The sequence below is a fragment of the Podarcis muralis genome, chromosome 6 (assembly GCF_964188315.1).
Source record: "Podarcis muralis chromosome 6, rPodMur119.hap1.1, whole genome shotgun sequence".
Classification (NCBI taxonomy): Eukaryota; Metazoa; Chordata; class Lepidosauria; order Squamata; family Lacertidae; genus Podarcis; species Podarcis muralis.
In genome coordinates, this window is record NC_135660.1 from 48,954,836 (window position 1) to 48,981,125 (window position 26,290).

Sequence of the window (26,290 nt, forward strand, 5' to 3'; positions counted from 1 at the left end):
GAATAATCAAAGATTATTTAATGATTTGTAAAATATTCATAACACAAGGAGATTGTTACTCCTGAGACCGTTATACAAAGCAGTAATATGTGTTAGACAAATGACAGAAACCTCTTCATTTCTTTTTTTAAAAAATGAGTGTATGAAAGCAAGTAACTGTTGTTGTGCCAGTTGCAGTCCAGACCTTCTTACTGCATATCATGGACTAATCTGATCCCTGATGGTGTAATATGAAATGAGTTGAATAGTGCATAAATATTACATTTTTTTGATGTGTGTATGAATCACACCAGTACATTCTTATTTTATGTTACTATCGTAATTTATTGTAGACTCCTTTTTGCCTCCCAGTTAATTTTAAGAATTTGTGTTTTACACCTTAATGTGGCAAAATTTTTGCCGTAATCCTGAGTAAATACTACTTTGGTTATTCATTCTTTTATGAAGTGTTTGATAACTCCTATACAAACATTTTACAAGGCACTGTTTTCACTAGTCATTAATTTTGCTAATTGCTAAAGAAAACCTGAAACCTGGGGTGTACGGTCTTTATCTGCTGCTCATCATGTGTCTGCAATTATGAACATAGATGCATATGTATTTGTGTAGACTTTCAAAAAAATAACTAGCCTGGCATTGTAATCATGACTTAAGCTATTGTTACTGCCCGCAGGAGCCATACCAGCAACTGAATGTGGCAGTAATATAAAATACAAGTAAGAATGTCTAGAGTCTTGATGGTTGTCATTTGATTAAATATATGTGAATTCCGTTTGATCTTGTCTTTTTATAATTCAGAGGGGCTTCGTTGTATATGTCTCACCTTTCTATAAAGTGTTTCTGGCAATCAAGCCTTAATTTCTCTTCTTATCTACATGCTTGCTATAGGCACGTAGCGCCTATGTTTTTTGTTCAAATGTTATGGTTGTAAACTGTTCTTAATTTCTGCCATTTGTTCTGTAGATGTAAAAAAAAATCCATCTTAAGGTGGGGGGAAGAAAAATCCATTATATTTGAAGGAATTTGATAATTTTGTTGTAGTTCATTGCATGGCAGGTGGTAATAATGTCTATGCCAGCGCTGTCAAAATATGAAAATTAAAATGACGATGGGTTTTAATGAAATCCATTTGACAAATATAATTAAGGTGTTTTAATATGAAGGCCTGTAATAAAGACTACCGGTGGACTCCCTGAGGTCCTGACTAATTGTGTAGATTGCTTTTAAGCTTTGAATAGTTTTATTGGATAATGAACTGTTAAGAAGTGTTAGATCTTTCTTAAGCAGAATTTGGTTTGAAAAAGAAGAGGAGAGACAGGCCTGAGGTGTGGCATTTTAAACATAATTAGAAGAGAGTTTTAAGTTAACATCTTTGATCTTGCTGTCAGGTTTTGATTAGAGCTGTAAATGCTTTAATCAAGTGCAGTGTAGTCATTACATTTCTAACTGTTTTAAAACTGTGAAATTACTGAGATGCTGACATCAGTTTAACACATTTTGAACATTTGCAGCAAAGTTGTGTTGGTAAACTCTTAGTTTATATTAATATGTCAGAGTGTGGTGATTTTCCAATGTATAGTGTACGTGCATAATTATAATGAACACATAATTTTGTGTTTTAAAAATACATATAAACAATAAAGGAAGGTTCATTGTATTTGATGAGAATACCATTCACTAAATTTTGTAAGATTTGCAGTTGGACTGTATATAAAGGCTTGCTGATTCTAAAATTGTTTGTGTGTGTGAAGCACAGCCATGCACAAGGTTTTGTATGTGTGATGTACAGGGTGAAAGCTTACATTTTGAATCATCCCTTCATAAGGAAAAATGAAGGAAAAACGAAGGACAGATTGTTAGTGTAAGAGCCATTACAATACAGGCTATGTTTTCTTGAAGACTGGCTGTATAGATTCTGCCATTATGCCCCATAGGTGCAGTTGGTACTGGGTACAGAAATTAAGTATGCCGAGAACTTTGACTTTCTTTTCTGTTTCAGAAAACAAGCTTCAGGCTTGGAAATGTGTGAATGATCTAGAGAAATCTCTGGACCTTGAGGGTGTAGATGGAAGAATGGATGGGAAATGAAGTGATCAGGGCATTTAATAGTATAATAGTACTACTTCAATTATTTGCAAAGTTCTTTGCCTGATGATTAGCAGAAACAAAATGCATTATGGGGAATATATGTGTGTAAATACACATCCATTTCTATGTCTTTTGTATGTACTCAAAATTAAGATGTTGTAAAATCAGAATTCTGATTCAGCATCTGCAATTGTGCAATAAAAAGGAAATGCTTACTTTAACAAATCAACAACAACAAACCTATGGTTACATGAAACATACTCAATAAACACACAAGATGTAACCGGCTGTACTTTTGAATAAATAAGTTATACTATTCATTGTATCAAATTGTAGCTTTCAACAGAAGTCTCATAAAGTTTAACGAAAAAGCAGAAGATCCAGTGGGTCAGTTCATTCTCTAGTCAGTTCATGCATAAGGTCCATACATGTAAAAGTATCTATTCCACCTGTTGGTTCAAAGAGTCCAATAATCCACATGAAGGGTTGTTACAGTTCCACAGAATCCTTTCACAGAGTCTAAGACAAGGATTTCCGGAATATTAGCCTTGTTTTGCCATCCTAGGCTTCATCAGTAGAACAGGCTCATATGTAATATTACAGGATAGTGGATCTTAGTAGTGGTTGAACTGATCCACTGGATCTTCTGCTTTTTTCTTTGAACTTTATGAGACTTCCATTGAAATCTACAATTCGATACAATGAATAGTATACCTTATTTATTCAAAAGTACAGCCGGTTACGTCTTGTGTGTTTATTGAGTACTTTAACAAATCAGCAAAAACTGAAGGCAACATTACACTGTCATGTTCATTTTTATATGCCACGTTTTTCTGCCAACAGAATGGCACCCAAAGGTAGTTTGATTTTGCTGTTGTCAGTGTCATTTGATAGGTTGTTACTAAAAGCTGTAAGTAATAGTTTCTATTGATGTAGTAGCTGCTTTTGCAATTGTAATCTGCCACATCCGTTACACTACCAGGAAAGTCCTTGCATGCATACTTGTTGGAGGAAACTCTTTCTTGCTAGGTATTTTGAAGATCTATTCTTTACTTACGCTTAATGTAAAGCAGTCTGAAAGGAATTTGCAGAGGGGCAACTGTATTGGTCCATAGAGGATAAACCACAGAGCCTTGTGCCACCTTGAATTTATTATGCACTGCAGTCTCATGAACTGGACTGTAGGCCATGAAAGCTCATGCCACAATCAAGTTGTTTGTCTGGCAGGGTTTTGCTGAGAAGAACTGATGGTGTTCTCTATCACAGTGAAAAAGGCAAATTGCATGCTACAGAAAGAAACTGAAAAATAAAACTGCCAATATCATAATGCTGTTATACAAAGCTATGGTGAAACCACATTTGGAATACTGTCTAGAGTTCTGACCACCTTGTCTCAAAAATGGTTTTTGTAGAGTTGGAAAAGGTCCAGAAAGGGGGAACCAAAATGATCAAGGGGATGGATCAACTAGCCTATGAGGAAAGGCTGCAACGTTAGGGCCTGTTTAGTTTAGAGAAAATGTAAGTAAGAGATGAAATGATAGAGAAAAGCTTACTTCCCTCTCTCATGACACTCAAACAGCCAATAAAGCTGAATGTTGGAAGATTCGGGACAGATAAAATAGGGCTGCCATACGTCAAGGTTTTCAGCTGGAAAATGGCATCCAGACAGATTTTCGGCAAATCAGCAAAAATAGCTGAGGAAACCCAGATGTATGGCAAGGGGATTTAAAAATTAAAATTCAGAAAAGGCCCAAATCTTAGATTTTGGGGGGAGGAGAAGAAGAAGAAGAAGCAAAAAGCTCTACAACTTTTTCTGGATTTTCACTTTGGGGAATATGGCAACCCTAGATAAAAGAAAATCCTTTTTAAATGTGGCTTATGGTTAAAGTATGAAATTTGCTCTCACAGGAGGCAGTGGTAGCCACCATCTTAGAAAGCACTAAAAGAGGATTGAACAAATACATGGAGGATGAGGTTATCAATACGTACGATTCCACAATGGCTATTCTTTTCCTCTGTGGTCAAGGGCTTCTGAATATCAATGAGTCTGATCATTTACAGTGCTGCATAATTAAACAGTAGGGCTGGTATTGTTGCTGAAGTGATAAATATACAAATATTTGTCAAAGGTAGTCAAAATATGAATGGAAGAGTCATCATCATCATAATTTTATTTTTTTATACCCTGCCCATCTGGCTGGGTTTCCCCAGCCTCCCTGGGCAGCTTACAGTATATTTAAAAACAAAATAAAAACAAGCATTAAAAAACCTCCCAATACAGGGCAGCCTTCAGATGTCTGCTAAATGTTGTGTAGTTCTTTATCTCCTTGACATCTGAAGGGAGGACGTTCCACAGGGAGGGCACCACTACCAAGAAGGCCCTCTTCCTGGTTCCCTGTAACTTTGCTTCTTGCAGTGAGGGAACCAGCAGAAGACCCTCGGAGGAGGACCTCAGTGTCCAGGCTAAGCGTTGGGGGTGGAGACGCTCCTTCAGGTATACTGAATAATTCAGGCACAAGCATAATTAAATATCTTGATCAGGTCTAAATATTAATCCTGATTATCAAAAAAACTTTCCCCTGTTTTACTGTAAATTTACTTCTGAAATAAACAACATCCTATTGATTTTTTTTTGACACAAAGTACTTTTTTAGGAAGAAGTATTACATTTTCATACAGTGCTGAAGGCTCATGAATAATTTTGAATTCATTTTCATTCTTTTATGTTTCCACTTTTAAGACATCTTTTTTATGTGTGCTAAGAACCTTGAACAATCTCTTTACTCAGCAGTCTTCCGCATTTTGTTTTCTCTCTTTTTTTAACCTTACAACTCTATGTCTCCAACTTTGCAATACATTTTTTATACGTGACATTTTGTTTTCAAGCAAGAGTTCATTCTGGAAGGAAGAAATCGAAGCTAGTGAAAGGATTGGCTAATTATCATTTTTCTCAGGACAACAGAAACATGCTGTTCTGTTGACTTGCAGTGTTTGTAATTTATACCCATTAAATTGATGTTTTATCATCTATTACTGATTCCTAGGCTTCTGTTTGCACTTATTGGTTGTAACAAGCATTTTGTTTTTGTACAGGAGAAAAATGGTCTCAGTCACTTCTACTGTATCCGAAAAGGAGAATGGGATTTGTAAATGATAAATGGGGAAGTTGACTAGCTAACTAATAAAGATTTGTCTTAATCAAGTATGATTTGTCAGAACAGGAGCGCGTTGAGGTCAGGGCACATGCAATGAATAATACAGCATTCACAGGAGAGGAGGACCAGGCAAAAGGCCTCATAAATATGCTGTGATTACCCAGTGCTAATTCATATTCAAAGAATGAGTGGCATTGAAGCCAGCTCCTAGGTTTCTGAGCAGTTAACCTGTGCTGTGGTGTGTTTTTCCCCAGGTCCTCTGGTCTTAAGAAAACTTTAGAATATTTTCTATAAGTATCATGTTTGATGCAGCTCTTATTGTATTGGATAAATGTCGTTGTTTGTGGTTGCTGATTTGAAGCCTCAATTATTATACTTTCCTCCCTCTTTATTGCTCTCAATTTCAATAACTTTTGTTTATTGTTATTTAGTATGAGTATTGGTGCAACAGTGAAAGTGCTGCCCTTTCCCATTTTGCATGTATTTCTAAAGCATGAATGTTTTGTCACAAAGTTCTCTTTACTACCTTGAAATAATGTAGAAGAAAACAGAAATACAGTGGTACCTATAGTTAAGAACTTAAATCATTCCAGAGGTCCATTCTTAACCTGAAACTGTTCTTAACCTGAGGTACCACTTTAGCTAATGGGGCCTCCCGCTGCCGCTGCTGCGCAATTTCTGTTCTCATCCTGAAGCAAAGTTCTTAACCCGAGGTACTACTTCTGGGTTAGCGGAGTCTGTAACCTGAAGCGTTTGTAACCCAAAGTGTGTGTAACCCAAGGTACCACTGTAGTACTTACCTATCTTTCCCCACATTTTTGACTATCTAATCAGACACCTAAGTGTAGCTTCCTAAAGTTAAAACTTTGTGCAGTTTGGATTGTTGGGTACTTGAATACACTTGGTGGTGGTCAAGTCCCTTTGGAAGTATGTGGACTTTGGGGGTTAGTGCTGCTTGGAGTAGGGCACAAAGGCGCTCCAGGATTTGTAGGTCCTTGGGCAAGATCACCTCCATGAGCTTCCCCCTGGCTCTTAGGGAGTCCTCTCTTGTCACTGAGCCATTATTGCCAACTGCTGCTAAAGGTAAAGGTAAAGGTAAAGGTACCCCTGCCCGTACGGGCCAGTCTTGACAGACTCTAGGGTTGTGCACCCATCTCACTCAAGAGGCCGGGGGCCAGCGCAGACACTTCCGGGTCACGTGGCCAGCGTGACAAAGCTGCATCTGGCGAGCCAGAGCCGCACACGGAAACACCGTTTACCTTCCCGCTAGTAAGCGATACCTATTTATCTACTTGCACCCGGGAGTGCTTTCGAACTGCTAGGTTGGCAGGCGCTGGGACCGAACAACGGGAGCGCACCCCGCCGCGGGGATTCGAACCGCCGACCATGCGATCGGCAAGCCCTAGGCGCTGAGGCTTTTACCCACAGCGCCACCCGCGTCCCAGTTGCCAACTGCTGCTACTCCTTTTCAAATTCCCCCTCTTTTAGAGCCTCTGAATAGAGAGCAGAGAGATGATAACTGCAGAATTGTAAAGGTTTCTCAAGATGATCAGCCTTCTGTATTTATTTACAAATTTTATTAGTAGACTTCCAATTGTCTGTCCTAGTTGGTTCTCTCATTATATATATATATATATATATATATATAGAGAGAGAGAGAGAGAGAGAGAGAGAGAGAGAGAGCGCCAAAATACCCTATTTTGAGTTATGCCCTAACGCAAATGTGTTGGCATCATCTGGAGCAGAAAAACATGTCACTGAAAAACATAACATCACTGTTTATGAAAAACATAATAACAAACACTGATTATGAAAAACATAATCACTGTTACCATATTTATATTTGTATAGAGGAAATTGAGATTGAAAAGGAATGAATAGTTCATATGTGACTGACATGGAATGCATACTCTGTAGATTTTAGCCAATTTTAGTGACTGATAGCCTACTGATGAGCATCCAAATAAGTTTACATATTGTTCAAACTTCCTAACTTAGCTTGTTTCCCCATAGCCTCTGAAATAGCTTTCCTTCAATTGTTGTCAGTGGGACTACTCCAGGAGTGAACAGTTGAAGAACATCAACTGAATACTTTAATGTTCATCTTCCTGCACTGGTTTTAGACTGAGAGCAACAGTTTCTGATTCTTCTGCCTGGTTAAATCGGGGTGGGGAACAGTTGATCCTCTACACAGTATGGATGGCAAATAGACAGGGATAATGGGAGTTGTAGTCCAGTAACATCTGGAGAGCCACAGGTTCCCTACTCCTGGGTTAATAGATTCACTACACTTGCCCCACCATGATGTTTGGACATAGCCTTGGGATTATCTAAAATTGCAGTTTCCAGGATAGGTTATTGCAAATCATATATGCATGGAAGATTTTCAGTGTAACAGCTATAATGGTTAGCACATGTATTGTACTTGGTCAAACTCATGCTGGTAGCTTCAAGAACACTGTCCAACAATCTCATCCTCTTTCGTCCCCTTCTCCTTGTTGTATTGTACTGTTTAGCTTTAATTTGAACATTCCTGTTGGTAGCTGGTGCTGAGTGTCCTTATAGTTTGAAGTATCCACATGATTGGCTGTGGTCAAGACTGGAGCATGACAATGGTTACTCAATAATGTGGGTGTGGAGGGGGGGGACACAGGTGTATCACTCAGTATGTATTGCTCAGTCGGTAGAGCCTGAGACTCTTAATCTCATGATTGTTTGGCAAAAGTTTTCTGTACTTCGGGGGTTGGACTAAGTGATCCTTGGAGTCCCTTCCAACGCTACAATTCTATGATTTATTGATTTATTGATACATTTCTATCCCACCTTTTCCCCAGCTCCCCAGTTTATCCTCACAATAACCTAGGCCAGGGCTAGGCAACCTAAGGCCCATGGGCCGGATGCGGCCCAATCGCCTTCTCAATCCAGCCCGCGGACGGTCTGGGAATCAGCGTGTTTTTACATGAATAGAATGTGTCCTTTTATTTAAAATGCATCTCTGGGTTATTTGTGGGACATAGGAATTCGTTCATTCCCCCCCCCCCCCAAAAAAAAAAAAATATAGTCCGGCTCACCAAATGGCCCATGACTGAAAAAGGTTGCTGACCCCTGACCTAGGCTTAAAGTATTGTGACTGGCTCAAGGTCACCCAGTGGGCTGCATGGTTGAGTCTGAATTTGATTCCTGGTTTCCGAAATCCTATTCCAACACCACATGGGATTTCTTCATTTTTGTAATGTAAGATAAAAGCATTAGCTGCTTTCAGTCCTACATTTTAACCTATTCTTTAATTGAAGCTTTTAGCACAGCCATGTGATTCATTTTACGTTGAATGTTGTTAAGCTGTCATTTTCTGTGCAGTGAATGGTGGATAATATACTCCATTTTGGAAACCCACTCCATATCTGTTTTATTTTGTGCAGTTTCTCAACTGCTTCTTTATTGCACAAGCTCGATAGTAAAGTTTGTGAGTTATGATAACAACTATTTTACTCAACATTCTACAGTTTTCTGTGTATTGGCATGTAGTCATTAACTATTATTCTTTTTAGCCATATAACCACCCCTTGTCATCTAAGAACCTTATGATCTAAATACTTCTATCTGTTAGCACTAGTTTCCATATCTAAATATGTCAACTGAAAAGCTATAAATTACAGCAGTTTCACTTGTGCCCCAACACTTAAGATATGTCAGCACTTCCTTTCATTAACTTGCTGTTGTCAGAAACCTAATAATTTGGCTCAAACCTGAACTTTTTTGCTTCAAACTGTGTATTCCCAAGCCTATAAATCCAAGTTGTCACTTCAGTAATACTTTACATTCAGTCCTTTCCTAAAAGCACCACTCCCTCTTTTACCCCCACCCTTCTAATCTCTCACTGATGTGATCAGCTTTTTAAAAATTTCATCTGTTAACCAAATTTAGTCTCCTACAATAGAATAGTTTAACTTCAGGTGAAAGACAAAATCTCATTGACAAAAAAGATCCTTTACTTAACTTTCAAGCATAAGTCGCTCAAATGTTTTAACTCATTTCTTATTAATTTGTCACCTGAATAGATAGATTTATAAAACATCTGTTTCTATCCTTTGCTGTCTTATTCTCATTGCAAATAAAGTTATAATACCCAGTGACAAAGATTCAATCAGACTAAAGAAAGCTAGAGAAAAAGACCTTCTGTGAGACTGACTTTTATTTATTTCATAAAATGCATATACCACTTAATTTTTTTCATTTTAAAAACCCTCAAAGCTTAACCATGTTGCACTACTTCTTCGAATCTTCGAATTGTTGAGTAGGAAGGGACCACAAGGGTCATCTAGTCCAACTTCCTGCAGTGCAGGAATCTTTTGCCTAACGTGGAACTCGAACCCATGACTGAGATTAAGAGTCTCATGCTCTGCCAATTGAGCTATCCCTGAGACTCTTAAATCCTGATTCTATACATTTGAGCAGACATTTCATTTGCTTGTGATGTTGATGTAGCATAGCTATAAAACCTTACCCTGCCATGTTTTGGGACACTGAGTAACAAAGCTTCCGTTACTCTGACAGAGGAGAAGGGGTGTCCTCTGATGTAAGAACTCATTCTGTTGAACAAAGGCAACCTCTGGATCCAGTCCATTGCTTTCATGTCAGAAATTAGATAGAAGAATTCTAAGAATTTGTGTCTTCTCATCCACCTGACCATTCTTTGAAAATAAAATCGTTTAATCCCGGAGTAGTATGCAGCTCAGAGTATAAATGTAGTAAATTGTGCAATGTAGGATTGTGCATTGTGGAGAGGATACTCAGTCTCTTTCTCAGTAAATTTTCTATATTGGGGGATGTACCAAAGGTGCAGACAGTCAGCTACAAATTCAATCTTAAATTTTTAGGATTGGACAGCAACCATGCCGCTATAAATGGTAAATGTAGAAAGGCCTCAAACTCTAGTTAATCTAATGTGAAAGCTTCCAATATCCACAACAGAAAAAACATGAGAAGGGGAAGGCATGTGAGCCTATGTCTTTCTGGGGCTCATTCTTATAACCCTAAAATATTTCATTATTACATTTAGTATGGTACTCTTCTTTGCTTAGCTGTTCAACTTCCCAAGTTATCTAACGATATGAAGACAAGACAATTCTGGATTTTAAGGAGCTTGATTCATTGTCCCTCTAAGGCTTGTACTAGATGATAAATTTACACTTGCTGATGTGTTATCATTTCATTGCAGCGTAACTCAAGAATGAGATAATTTGTCTGTTGAATGTTCATGCTTTTTTTCAGGCAGCACATAAATTATACTGGTAGCTGTGAAAGTATTTGAACTTTGCAATTCTGGATATTTTGTGTATCTTATTACAATAAAATCTTAGTCCCTTTTTGGAATTCTGCACAGCAATGTTTAATTATATCATTGTTTATCATAGTGAAGTAATAGATGGATGGAGCCTTTCTGTATTAGGACTCGTTATGATAAACAAATGCTTTCATTTGTTTCTAAATGCCCCTAGAGTTTACAAGATAACTCTGGATTTTGTAAAGGGTTTGGTATGCCCAGTGTGTCTTCTTTGTTTTTCTTTTGTTTGTTTTTTTATGGTAAGTCACCATGCTGCATTGAAAATGGCGTGTGATCTTGTGGTGGGGAGAGGATGTAGCTGTTCAGCTACTTTAATCGTAAGCACTATTCTATTCTACAGCTCTCTGAATTATGGCCTGAACTCTAAATGTGGAGTTCACCACATGCATTTTGTAAACCTGCTCCAAAGTTCCCAACCACCAATATTGTTTACTATTTGTGGGGATGAATTATTTCAAATTCTTTAGAGAATCTAAGCTTAATCCTTGGATACAAATAAATATACCAGAGTGCACATTTTAAATAAAATGAGTTTTAAGCATTGCACCTTTCACCAAATGGAATAATTGAGGCCAAGGGTTCTAGACTAGAACATTACGGTTTATTTCCCAAATGCTGTGTGAATGATTAGAAGGATCATTGCTGGAGTTCTGGAAGGTGGCTGTTTACTGCCAGGCATTTATTCAAATTCGACTGCAGGTAGCAAATCAGGATGAGCCAACATGATGCCCTCCAGATGCTGTTGGATTACAGCTCCCATAGGATGCTCTGAAGGCATAGGAGACTGCCACCTGCTAAAGCTAAGCAGGTCTACATCTGTTCAGTGCCTGGATGGATGACTGATTAGGGACCAAGTGTATGTTTCCTTGGGTTCCACGATAGAAGAAAGGTGGGATATAAATGTAAGGAAATAAATTCCCATCAGTTCCTGCCAAAATAGCCAATGATCAGGAATTATAAGAATCTCAGTCCAGCATTTGGAGGGCATCATGTTGGTGATTCCTGTGCTGCTTCATCATTTTGGACCTGATGACCCTGGATTCCTCCATAAATATATTTGTAAGCAGTTGTATACATTGCCGTACGTAGTACAAAACTAGAAGTCTCAATGTAAGCAACCATGTAAACAGTGGTTGATTGATAAAATTTGAGAGATTATGATTATGTACAAACTAATTCAGCAAGTACAGCAAGCAAATGATGTTATGGCATCCTGGTTTCCTTTTATTTCCTGTGGGAAAGCCCTTGAGGCTTCTCATCAAATTCCAATCAAGGACAGATGTCTATATTCCCCCCCCCCCGACTATAATCTCTCTTTCTCGTTTATATGAAACATAGATCCCATCTTTCAATAGTTAGTGAGCTTCTCCTTAGGCCGTTTTACTGTAGTTGCCCCATAGGCTTATACAGGATAGTCTAAGGATTGTAATCAGTGAGTTTATTCCTTTAATGGTGTTTTAGTATTTTATGAGTGTTGCTTTTTGTAGTTTTCATTTTTTCTAAAATGAATTTCCATGAAACTGTGATTGAAAGGAATTTTGCTGTGAGAAGAGAGTCGTTGATTTCTGCTGAATCCCATCCACCCTCCGTCTTTGGCTGCAGCCTCCTGCACCAAAGTGCTACTATATCAGAGTAACCCTCAGGAGTGGATTTTCAAAGAACTGCAGAAGGAAGGAGACCTCCAAACTTCTATTGCCCAAATTCTTTGGATTTAAGCCTGTGTTTCAAGTCCTGTCTAATTAACACTGTTAATTTAACTTTGGTTTACTTTGGTGGCATCTCTGAAATTAAATTTTTGATGAGAATATAGCTAGTAGTAACCATTTCAGCCCAAAGGAGTTTAAAGCTCTTAACACCTTTGGGCTGAAATAAATGGTTACTACTAGCTATATTATCTTCATAAAATACTGAGCCTTCTCTTTAGTTGTCTATGTTTGCTAGGAGGCAATGCAGCTATTTCAGTTCTTTGAGTTTTCTGCCGGGTTGAAATTCATGACTGAAAGTATTGGCCCTAAGTGACATATCAGCAATTCATTTTCTGGTATTCCAACTGACATGGTCTCCATCCTTTATTTATTGATATCTTCAGTCATTGGCAATGAGAGGAAAATACACTATTTGTCAAAGCTGACAGCGTTCTACTCTTGGTTGATGACACGGTTGTCTTGATCAGTGGACAATAAACTTGATGCCAATTGGCAAAGTATATTTATTTTCAAAAATGTGATATAAAGCGATTTTTTATCTCTGTTTGCAAAACATCATACGTCAGCATTTTTATTTACTTTTTAAAAGGAAAGGGTTCCCCCCCCCCTGTTTTAAGGATTGGTTTGCGTTGTATACAAGTGAGATTTCATAGTGTGGGACTCAACTGAGTTTTGCTCAAAGAAGACCTATTGAAATCAATAGACCTAATTTAGTCATGTTCATTCATTTCAGTGAATCTACTCTAGGTAAACCTTAGTTGAATACCACCCATTGCTTTGAATCTGGGTAGGTTGAAGAATAATATTTATTAGATGTATAGCCTTGAAAGCTTATGGCAAGTACAAACAACAACAAAACCAGAAGGAAATTGAATTGACTCATATTCACTGAAATTTCTCTCCTTTTTTCAGCTTAATCATGAGCTTCAAATGATTCAGTATTGGTTTATGTCATATAAGACGTTGAAAGAGGATGAGGAATAGATATGTCTTCAAATATTAATGCTCATTTGCACAAACAATAGACTAACACAATAATGGTACAAAAGATTAAAGAATTTCAGAAATATTTATACTGTTCTTCCATCTATATACTATAATCTGTCCTTGTAGCATATATTGTACCACCTTTCACCTCTGGGAGGCATTATATATGCAGCTAAAAATTAAGAGCATCAAGCCAGAAAGAAACTGAGAACACTATGGCTGTATAAATTCATGGTTAGCTATCTGAGGAAGTATTCATATTCATATTATTCTATCATGGACTGCTACCAAAATATAAACTTCAGTAACTTATAAAATATATACCATATTAAGGTGAAATATGTCAATTGAACTAATAATAGCTAAAATAACAATCTTGGTAATATGCATCTATGCATCGCTGTAGCATTCTGTTAATGGAATAATCCCGTCTCCCATCAAATGGGTGTGGTCCATACTGGCCCGTAAGTGTTCATGTGAGACAATGGATATTTTGTTTTTTACTGGATATCAACTCTCACACGTTGGAGGGTGCTACTCCTGTGGGGAAGCTCCAGCTTCATGGATGCTTTCCATGTGTAGCGCCTGTTGCCAGAAGGGGGAACTAAACAAAAAACAAAAGACGGCTATGTTTATGCAGAATTGCATCCATGACACCTGGGATCCTGACTACTGTGATATGTGTTTTGCCCAATACAGTATATCAGTTCTGCATCGGCTTTCAATGGTATATGGACTGCATGTTTTTCATTTCTGTGGCTTAAGATTGTTCTTAGGATTTTATTCAACTAACGTACCCAGAGAAGACCCATTGAAATTAACAACACTGACTAATGTTAATGAGTCTACTCTGAGTAAAAGTTGGTTGAATACAACCATGATTATCACATTTGGAGACTTATGTTTCATAAAGTATTTGCTAGATTTTATCATTTTCTTGCTGTTTAAAGTGATATTCTCTATTTTTCATGGTTTGTGACGTTTCCACCCACTTTTTAATTTCTCCATGCAGAACAGATTGGCCAGGACATATTGGAAAATCTCAGCAATGACAGAGAGAAGATTCAGCGTGCTCGAGAAAGAGTAAGTTTGATAATGAGAAACAATTTGCAGCTCCATATCTACTTAGGATTATCACCAGAATAAGTTTATTATGAATATTTTGAGGAAGGGAGTGAGTATTACTGCTCTTTCTACAAAGCTGGATAAAGATGGAAGTTCTCAAATGTTTCATGCCTCCCTTATCAGACCATGCTGCGTTCAACTATATAAATCCAAGTTTTCAGGTAGTGTTCTTTCCCAGCCATGCTACCAGAGATCCTTTCAACTCGAGAAGCTCTCGGTTTACCTGGGGTCTTCTGAATCCATAGTGTTTGTTCTGCTGTAGCTTCTCTTCTTACATTCTAAAAAAATTCTATTTATTGATAAAGTCCCACTGTAGGTTCCTGGTTCACCAGACAGGCATGAGAAGGATTCAGGTGTGAAGCCCCAGAGAGCTACTGCCAGCCACTGTTGACAATACTGAGTTAGATGGTCTGACTAGATATAAAATAGATTTCTGCATTTACCTAAAAGTTTACCAAGTCATTTTATAGTTTCACCATATTAAAAGCAAACCAGCAAGAATTGAGGGTTCCCAATGCAGAGTCTGTGGGCACCACTGTGCCCACCAATACTCGTATGTTATTTGTGAAAAGTCTCAGTAAATATTCCTTCATCCACAATGGATGCGAGACTGCTTACTCTTCCTGCTCTGTTCCTGTTTGCACTATCTCAGCCTGTGCTTCTTTGAACATGTTCCCTTAAACATGACCATATTTGATTGGATGCTACAAACAGGCAGCCTCCCATCCTTCTGTTCTGAACAGAGAAGCGGTGGAAATAACTTCTCTCAGTAAGCAAGCATAACTGTTACTGTAGTTCCCTTTTTCCCATTGATAGGGAAAGGCATGCTGGCACCATTTTGTGGCCCTGTCCCGTGTTCTGTTCTTTGAGATGTGGCAGCCTATTTGTGTTATGTCACGCACCCCATGGCAGCCATTTTGTGACTGACATCCACAGCACTTACTCAAATGTGCCCACTGGCTCAGAAAGATTTTATTTTTAAAAATTTTAAATTTCTGTACCACCTTGCATCTGAAGATCACAGGGCAGTTTACAATATAAAAACACAAAAATGCACACCACAGTAAGAAGCAGAAACAATAAACCCCACACACTACTCTCTTGAAACTCCATTGTTTTTGAAAATTGTGAAGTTTGAAGCGCCAGCATATTTCATTAACATGTATATAGATTGCTTCCTTTTAAAAAAGACAAACAAACCACAAAGGTCTCTCTACCTATTGGATTATATACAATCTTTCAACATTTTCCCTCACAGCTCAGAGAAACAGATGCAAACTTGGGCAAGAGTTCAAGGATCCTTACAGGAATGTTACGAAGGTAAGGGCAAGGTAGGGACCCTCTCTCTTTTTCTTGCTTCCTTCATATAAATTGTAAGTTAGATAAAATCTATTGACGCTTGTCATAATTTTGAATCGTTTGGAAATCAGCCAGCTTGGTGTAGTTTTGCTAAGGGCAGTTCCTCTGACAATTAAAACTATTTTGGTTGCTGTAGATTTCCTTCTCCCACACACACGCCAGTCTGAGATATAGGCCTATAGTTGAAACTTTTTTCTACTGCTGCTTGTTTATATGGATGGTCTCCTTCTTCGCAACACGTGCAATCTGTATTCAAGAAACCATTAAAACAATTCCTTGACTATATTAATATATGCTCTTTCCATATATATATATATATAGCACTCTCGCCCATGCTGGCACAGTTCCTGTAGACATATGGAGCACCACCAAAGAGCTCAGTTTCTCTCACCAGAGCATGTGCAGCTAGATGCACTAGCCTGGGCACGTCCAACTCCCAAGATACTGTGATCTACTCCCAGTATAAAAAAGGCAGTGATCTACCCATTGGAAGGGTTTAACAGAGCTACTGAGTTTTTTTTGGGGGGGGGTGTCAAAAACTACGCTCAGCCAATACTACAACGCTGATAATAGCACGCAGCACAACAGCCACCTGTACATGAACAACCACCCACCATCTTTCCCCTCTCTGCCACTGACGAGGAGGAAATAAATGCCAGTGCGCCACACCCCCTCACATAGAGTCCACAATCAACCACAATGAACAACGAGCACCCCGGCGATCTACCTATAGATCGCAGTCGACAGGTTGGACATGTCTGCACTAGCCCATCACATGAATTAGGACATCTGTGCACACCTCTCTAGCTGTCCCCATTCCACTAGATCAGGGAAACAGGCTTCAAGCTCGCATGCCCTGACTAAGCAATGAAAGGCAGACTTGATGGGGAGATTTCCTATTCATGTTAATGACCTGAGATACTGCCTGCAACTCTGCACATATATACATGTGCAGGGCTCTGTTATGTCATATGGAGATGCCACTATATATGTGTAAGACATGTGTGAGGAAAATCAAATACACACGTTTCTTCTATTAGCTAGAACGACCCACCCCTCCAAAATGCAGGGACCTAAATAATTATTTTGTCCAATTCCAAGGATAACTTTTAGCAGGCTTCTTATCAGTTGGATCTGTCAGATCTTTATTTAGTATGATTACATGAAAAACCACACAAGAGGAAGCATTTTTCAACTTCTCTTTTTTGACATTAGTCAAGCTTTCATGAAGGAGAGGCTGGATAGACAACATGTTTGACACTGAGAAATTGTTGGCAAATTTCTCAGTGGAAAGATGGCCAGTGGTCAAAGATTAAGGGAGCTGTAGTCCACAACAAGTGGAGGGCACCAGGTTGGGGAAGGCTGCTAAAAGTTATTTGTATGCAGCTGCTTGCCATGCAGATCAGACGGTTGTTTTCATGCTCCCACAAATGGACAAAGGTCTGCTGTGACATGGAGAAAAATTGCCTGATCCATATGGCAAATTACTGCACATGAGCAACTTCCCATGTGGAAATGGCTGCACGTGAAGTGATTTAAACTATACACCAGTCCTTAATCTCCTCATGAAAATAGCTTGGGTTTGTTTTGCTTTCCCCCCCTTCCTTGTATATCCAGCTGACAAAGGGTAAGATAACGGCACCTCTTGCTTCCATTTCACAAACTTCTCACAATTCAGACTCTGAACCGTAGCATACAAAATTTTCTGATTAAGAGTAATATGTAAATGACACCAGCTAAATTCAAAATCCATAGAGAAAGGAGGCAGCAATTGAAAGAGATGGTTCAGCGCCTGTAGACAATCAAAATAATAATAATAAAAACTCCATGACCAAACCTATATCCTCCCCAGGAAGGGCCCTGCGACATGAGCTGTAACGAATATTCTGCATATGTCTCCATTTTGTCAAATCTCATTAAAGGGTTTCCTTGCTTTATGTCAATTGAGCTGTCCAAAAATCATTCATCATTTTTAGTGTAAAAAAAAGTCATGCAGTTATTTAAATAATATCATATTAATGTTAAAGTTCAGCTGTCATTTAATAGTATGGCTTAATCAGACATAGCATTTAAGAGAAATAGTTTTTTCAGGCTTTACTTCGCTTTCAGGTTGGCAGATTCAAATAAGGATTTATGGGTTTCTAAACCAATGTATTTCTTCCCCATGTTTATGCTTGATGTACCTCAGTTTTTATTTCAGGCGAGTGCAGTCTGTTATTTTCAGTAAAATAAAATATCATATTGTGTTTGAATACATTTGCAAGTAATTTACTGAGGGTGAAACAGAAACACAGTATAACCTTTGACATTGCTGTGTGCTTTGGAGTAACAGTTAGACTTCCTAGTTTATAAGTGTTCTGTAAGCCAAATAAAAAAGTGACCTTTGTGAAATAATCATTTGTTCTCAGACAAATGAATTATGTAGTCATATGTTTAAAAGGACATGTATTGTGTGCGTGTTTTTGTATTTGAAAAGGGCATTGCTTTTCTTTTTCTTATACATCCCTTAGGAAGATTTACCCATCAGGATATAGAGAAATTAATGTTTCAGTTCAGCAAATGAATGATTGGTGCAAAGTCCCATAGATTTGCATGTTTCTGTCCTTCGGTTCACATGTTTTATATTAAAAATGGAGTGCTTGGTGACATTCCAGAAAAATAATTCCCTGTCCCAGACAGGTAAATTCAGGGAGTAATTTACATTTGTTTTACATATGTAAGGAAAAAGTTGAGTAGCAATTTTCAAGAGTCAGCAGTTTCAAATGAGAATTGTTCAGAAAGCAAGCCAGAAGGGATAAAAATAACTTTCAGCAAAGATCTAGATCAAGTACAATTTCTGGAAAACAATAATTATCAGAGAGTTTGGTTTTCTTGATATTGCTCATTTCCAGATACCATGCAAATAAGCATTTAATTGCTGAATAGAGTGGCTTTATTCCATCTAATTACTATGTGAAATAATGTCACTAGGTTAAAGTGGAGAACACTTCCTTGCCGCATATTGAATCTGCTGATTTTTTTTTAAAGGCATATGCCGTATTTACCATCTTGGTTAAGGCATGATATTTTGCAGCGATTTTCCATTCTAATTACTGAAAAGATTGATCAAAAGCATGTTGCCTTTGTTTGGGGTTTACCTTCTGTCCTGAAATTCCATATCTCAGCAATTACTTCTTTCCCTCTGTCCGCAAAACCCGCTGTGAAACTGACAAGAATAAGTTTTTAAAAGGAGCTGGCTTAAAAACAGACTTGGGTTTTTTGGGAAGATGGTGTTATAAAGCTTTGTATTATAACTTTGCATTATTATTTTCCCCATGTTTACGTGTGTGATGCATCAATATGCACTAGATAAAATAGTTGTGGGCAATCATCACCTAATCTATGCACACCAATTGCTAATATAGCTATCCAGTTTAGGACGCATCCTCAGTCTGCTTGTGACCCTTGCTGAAGTCACAACACATCATTTCGTAATCGTTTAGGTATTTGGAGAAAAGGCTAAGTCTATCCTGTTGAGTTTGAGCAATAATATATTATGTACCTATACATATTTGTATAGGTATCATTTTAAACAATATAATTTGCTTTCCATTCCTATTCCTTAAGATCAAAATGTGGTCTAGAGAGTCCTGATCTTGTTTCTGTAGTTACATGGAAGGGAAGTCTGCTGCCATATAACATAAGGATCTCTATACTCCATGGGTTACAAGACCTATCAATTATTATTATATGACCATTTTCATTATTATTTTTGTTGTCATAGCTTCCTACCAAGGCCAACTGGTAGAATAAAGTCAACTCTTCGGGGCTTTGGAAGCAATAATTTTTTTTCCACCCACTGTTACTGTTACATAATGAGAATGTTGACATCTTTCCAAAATGTAATACAATAAAATACAAAGTACCGTAGTTAATGTAAGGCTCAGCAACATTTACAAATGTCTCCCACTCAAGTTAATAAAATTCTGCCTGGTAAGAAATTCTGAAAGCATCACATTTAAATTTATTTCCTCAATCTCCAACCCTCATTTACAGTTATGAAAGACCATCAGAAAATATAATACTGGATTAAATCCATATTTTGTGGGAACCCATCAAATTTCCATTCAGTAATCATAAAAAGAACTTAATTATGTTCAGTTAGTTTTCAAGGAATAGATAATAAAAGAAAACAAAGATTTGTGTTTGTTAGGTTTATATCATTACACCCCCTAATATGCCCAATGGCTTATGTTCTCAACTAACTTTATTTGGGAGAATTTGCAGAGTCCAAGAAGCAAGATGAAAACCAACTCTCAGCTAAATGATGTTTCCCCATAGCAGAGCATCCCACTTTGGAAATACCCCTAGCTTTTGAAAAAATTAATCTTGAAAATTGTTACACATGAGGTGTTAGGAGACTGATGAATGCATTTGCCTGTATAAAAAGACCCCTTTTCAAATTTAATTTTAAACAGGATAGGGCTTGGAGCTCTGGCTGATGAAAATAGGGCAATGTACATTCAACACTCTGGTGATAAATTGGGTGATTTGCCAACACCTTCATAACAACCACTAATATATGCAAGAATAAAGCCTGCTTTATCCAGCAGTCTAGTTGGTTAAAATCCTTATTGCCAGTGATTGGAATGAGTTCCATTCCTGTCTAGGCTTCCAACCATTTTTTATTTTTATTTTTACATATACTTAGCTTTTCTCCTCCACTGTTATTTTTACTTTTCTTCACACACACACACACACACGGCAGAGACAGAGTGATTGGGGTTACAAATAAACACAGAAAACATGATATTCTATAAAAAGTTTTGACAAAACAGGAACATTTCTGTTGGAAAATTATTTAGGAAGAGGCATCAAAAACAATATATTAACTATAAAGATCAGAAGTTTTTCAGAATAAAAACTGGAAAGTTGAATATTTGTGCTATAATTAGGGAAAATATTGTATTTCCTTTTTCTGAAATGATGGACAAAACATCTGGAAAACTTAAATGCAATGTCAGTACAATTCCTAAGGGTAAACATATTTCATTATTGGTCATTCAAACAAGTAAACCTTTGATAAAGTTCAAATAAAAGAATATAGTTATCTTGGGGATAAAGGAATATATCAATTGCATTTAAGAGGATGAATTTCTTTTAAAATGCATCTCATATACTGGATCTCACATTTCCTCTTTAAAGACATAAAATTATTTTTAAAATATTAAAGAAAATACTATTTTGTAAAACATAAAGTAGTTTTGTAAAGTGGAACAAATAACTTTGCCTCCTTTTTATATACAGAACAGACAAGATTGTTTTAATGTAACTGAACACAATACCTTACATTTTATGGTTGCACATCCAGGTTTGAGACTGTTTTTTTTATACACTTAACTGGCTTTCACCATCAGGTCTCAGGACAGATTACGACAACTAAAGATTTAATATTAAAAATATCTTAAAGACAAATTGAAGTCACAGGGTTCTGAAAACTTACATTTCAGGTGGCAAAGGCCAGAGAAAAGGTGTGCATCTTCAGCATATGATGAAAGTGTATAGTGCCAGTGCCAGATGAACTGTATTGTGTGTTATGACTGGATTTGGGGCTGGGGTGACAGTTGCTGAAGGATGAGGAAGAGGAGGAGCACACAGAAACCACCATCAGTGGGGAGAAGCCCCAGAGGGAGGGAAGGGCCCGTCTGGCTCCCTATCCTGCTCCATCCATGGGGAGGGCATTGACCAACCAGGAGGGAAGACATCTAGAAGAGAAGGACCCAGAAGAGCTGACCCCCACCCCTTGGCCAAGAACTCATTCATACCCCTCAGAGAAACATTCACCTCCAAGGGCACCTATCCTGCAGGGCAAAACAGTGAACATGCATAGTCTTGCCTTTAAAAACCAGTGTGAGGGGCATGATTGTTTGCTGAGACATATTTAGTAGCTTTCATCTGGTCTCAGACGCCCAATGATGTTCTCAGATTCTCTAGCTATGCCCTTGGCGATCTGTACCCATAGTCTGAGGGACGCGGGTGGCGCTGTGGGTTAAACCACAGAGCCTAGGGCTTGCCGATCAGAAGGTCGGCGGTTCAAATCCCCACGACGGGGTGAGCTCCCATTGCTCGGTCCCTGCTCCTGCCAACCTAGCAGTTCGAAAGCACGTCAAAGTGCAAGCAGATAAATAGGTACCGCTCCGGTGGGAAGGTAAACGGCGTTTCCGTGTGCTGCTCTGGTTCGCCAGATGCGGCTTAGTCATGCTGGCCACATGACCAGGAAGCTGTCTGAGGACAAACGCCGGCTACCCAGAGTCGGCCACAACTGGACCTAATGGTCAGGGGTCCCTTTACCTTTACCTTTACCCATAGCCTGGCCATACCACCGTAAGCCTTGAATAAAGCTTTATTTCTTACACATAAGAGCCATTTGGGATGGGAGCCTTGACATAGTGAAGGTGCCAGGTGTCTGTATGTTTGTTCCAAATAGCGTTCATCAATTACAATATTTGCTGCATACTTCAAGACACTTAGGTGCAGGCTTTAAAAACAGCAGCACAAATATGTGTGAAATAGCAGTGCTGGCTTTATCTGCGCATTTTGCAGATTTCTGGGCATTGATAGTGGACCTCAGGTAGGATCTTAGCACTGGACTGTGTTAGGCGGTCATGTACATACAATAATAATTGCAATTTGAGGGGTAGTTCTAAAGGTGCCTTCCTTGCAGGAATAAAAAGGAACTTATGGTCATATAAGATGACCCCTGTGAATTCTGCTGATTCCTCTTCCCTCTGTTGTGCCCCTTGCAGCCTATCATTTGCTGTTCTCAACTGTATATTTCTGACAGAGAGAGGACGGAATGTCCCATAACATTCAATCACACTTCTTTTGATTCAAACCTTATAAGTGCTTTCAAATAAATAAACCCGTAGTGTTATATTTTTTAAAAAATAAGGTATATGTGAATAGCTATTTAGTGATTCTGCTGAATTCATATTACATTTATAACAAGGTGTGAAACCTGATGTTTGTTTGGACAGCATGCTTGGTTTATTTCTGAAGTTTTGTTTTTCTGTGCACACATGTTTATGATCTAAGTACATCTCTCCGTCTGTTTTTACATTGTTCTAAGAGTGTACAATATACTTGTTTTCATTATTTTTCCTTTCTATATCGTCTGGAATTATTTGCCCTCCTCCATCAACCTTGACCATCTGTACAGCTGGAAATACCATTATCCAAATCACAGTTATTCTCCTACAAAAAGAGTAGGGTCCCAGTGGATACTTCCCTGTGCTAGTTCATTCAGACAACATGTAGAAAGAATGTGATACATCACACTGGGTTAAATATCCTCTAACCCAGTGTTTCCCAACCTTGTGCCTCCAGATGTTTTTGGCCTACAACTCCCATCATCCCTGACTAGCAAGACCAGTGGCAAGGGATGATGGGAATTGTAGGCCAAAAACAGCTGGAGGCACAAGGTTGGGAAACACTGCTCTAACCCCTGTGGTTGCACTGTTCATTGAGACATGCTTAGTATCATTAAAAGGTTAGAGCCTTCAAGAAGATTGCAGTTTGCAGCCTCAACATGGCAAAACGCACAGCAATATGCCAAAGTAGAAATGAACATCTTAAAGCACATCTGCATGCTTCATAAAAATGTGGAAATTGGTGCTAAAAATTGTTTGCAAGTTGAAGAAGGAATTTCAGCATAGCAGGCTTTGTCCAATAGTTAGTGCTTTACATGGTGATAGTAAACTGAGCTGAAGAGCAATCAGTTGCAGTGTCTTCATTAAGTTTTGCCAAACCAAATCAACCAGGAATTATATGTAATGTCTTGCTAAATGTCTTGGAAGAAGGGCTGCAATATATCTAACTTTAGCTGGATATGATTAGAACAGTAATCTATGTCTCTGTAGACATAGTCTACCATTTCAGAACTTGCATTTTGATCTGGATAAGGACGCATGTGGACAGATGACTAATTTAAGACTAATCAAGCACTGGACTGAAAGTTACATTAAAAGCAAACAAACTTGTGATCACATTCGGGCAAGGCTTCAAGGATGAAAGGCAAAGTGAACTCTCTCTTTTTTCTTTTCTTTTTTTGCTGCTATGCCAGGCGAGGAGTACGGCCTTGGTAGAGAGAGCCTGACCTGGGGGGAGATCTGAGGGTCCAGATAGATGGACCTGGAAGACCACATGTGGCTCCCAGGCTTGAGGTTCTCCATCCCTGAGTTAAACGTTAAGGACCAGATTCAACTAACCAGCCACTCTAGTAGAAGCCGGAGCAAGGTCTCTCACTAGTACAACAGAGCTTTCTCCATCTCTTGCCCCCATAGGCCCCCCATGTCATCCCCAAATGCACTCAGTAGTGTCAGAAAAAACCCCAGAACACTGCACAGTACTTGTCCATACAAAGTGAGTTTTTTTGTGAAAATACTCGCCCATGTGGAGTACTGTCACCTCTCCTTTTGCTGCCAACGGCAGCCATTTTGTGCTGTCATTCACAGCATTTTTATCAAAACGTGAGTGCTGGCATCCTGATCCTGAGAGAATCCTATTTATTTCTTAATGCATTGTATTTTCTGTATGCATTATACTTTACTTTTCCTTACTGTTTTTTATATTTATAAAGTTAGATCATTTGTACGTAGCCTTAAGCAAACGAGTCCTGCAATAAGTGGCCTTTTAGAGTGAATACTTTAAGAACAATTTAAAATACCAATCTTCCCGTTGTACCACATGATTATTCACGTCAGGCCTTTTTAGCACAAACTATTACACCTTATGCAGGAGGGTGAAGACCTTTGGCCATCTTTTCTATTTAATGATATAATCGGTAAACAAAATATACATGTTACATGCTTGACTATAAAAGGAGCCTATATTTTTGATTGAACGTTTGCTCTGTAAATTGGTGCATTCACATATCAACTTGTTTCTTGTTTAAAATGCCTGCTGTGTTCATAAGATGGTACAAAGCAAGCTCAGTAACAGCTCGTATCTCATGCAGGTGGTCGAGCTAGTTGCCTCACAGATCAAAAGTCAAACTACTGTGAATCTTCCTTTGAAATGGCAGTTAGTGAGACAAGGCTGATCTTATCTCCACAACAAAAAGAGTTATAGATATCCATCATGAATTTCTGAGAACAAAGGGCTGTTTCATAATCGTACAGCATCAGTACTGCAGGCATTTCTGAACACATCCTTGGAATATGCACACTGTCCTATTACATGGGGTCGAGCTAAATAAATATTTCAGTTATTACATATGAGATAGCATCTCTATCACTGAATGAATCAGTGATATAAAGTCCTTGATTAGACAGGAAGTTGTTTCCCTTCATAGTGAAATCGCTGGGCAGGAAGAGGGGACGATTCCACTCTAAATTGCACTATAGCCCCATTATCTGACACTGTGAGTTATATGACTTCATAATGGGGAAGGGCTGAACTAGTAAACCTTTTCTTCCCGAAGCTTGTATTAGTACCCTTGCCCAGAAACAGGTTTGTAAAGGATGGAGGCAACATGACCAAGTGTCAACATGCCTTGCTTTCACTGCATATGGTCCACTACCCAGCTAATTGCAACCCGCTTAACCATGTGCCAGCAACAACGGAATTCTACTTATTTTAAAATGCGGTTGCTAGAGGTTGGAAATGGTCATTAGTTTTGCAGGGCCATGAATGTAGAGAAAGGTTAGGGGTGGGGTGTACCTGCTGCTTAATAATAATAATAATAATAATAATAATAATAATAATAATAATAATAATATCGTGATCATAATGTTTGCATGAGACATATTATAAGAGATGGCTGCTCGACTTAAGAATAACCTACCCGAGGATCTTCTCCTGTAGACTTCATTACAAACATTTAGGTGCCATGCTAAAAGATTTCTGTTTTCCTAGGCTTTAAAGGATTGTAAGCATTTTTAACTTAAAGCACTTTGATTTTACCATATTTTATTAGGCTGTTGCTACTTTACTTAGTTTTAATTTGCTGTACAGGTGATGGTCAATTTACACACATGTGATTGATGCAGAACTGTGCACACATGCATCAAACACGTTTCCTCTCAACATGCCAGGAAGCCAATGGGCCTGAGTTTGAAGGTCTGGAAAGCCACATTAGCTGGTCCTTGAGAGTGACTGGGAAGCCTCCCTACCTTCTCCCCTAAACTGCCTTACCTGGGTGCTGTAAGGGAAGAAGCAAGGGCACTTTTGCCACTCGGCTGCAGTCCACAGCCCTTGAAGGGCACCCTCCACTTATTTTAACAGAGTGCAGCTGGGACTCTGGCAAATCTGTGCATCAAATCCCATGCCTGCTATCAATATTTACTTTATGTTGAGCTTTATGAAAAGGGCGAAAAGCAGTTTCTCAAAGTAAAAGTTTCCAAGAAAACCCTCCGCTGAGATAAGCTGTTCTGTTTTGAGCAAACACTTTGAATAAGACAGGAGGCAAAAGCTATATTGAAGGCAAATAGGTTAAAAGTTTGGAATTGTTGGCTTGCTCGTCCTTATTGTATTTTTATTGACTGACC

The 26,290-nt window shown here is 38.4% G+C and overlaps 1 protein-coding gene across 4 annotated transcripts in view; it reads left to right on the forward strand.

The window, feature by feature from the left end:
* Window positions 1–26,290, forward strand: part of VTI1A (vesicle transport through interaction with t-SNAREs 1A) — a 233,904-nt gene that overhangs the window by 134,902 nt on the left and 72,712 nt on the right. For 2 of the 4 annotated variants that reach the window (XM_028730279.2, XM_028730280.2), the window contains 2 exons: window positions 14,293–14,363; window positions 15,664–15,736. In XM_028730279.2, coding sequence (XP_028586112.2) covers window positions 14,293–14,363; window positions 15,664–15,729 — 137 coding nt within the window. In that variant the 3' untranslated portion in view covers window positions 15,730–15,736. The remainder of the gene's footprint in view (window positions 1–14,292; window positions 14,364–15,663; window positions 15,737–26,290) is intronic. The other 2 variants (XM_028730276.2, XM_028730278.2) reach the window with 1 other exon arrangement.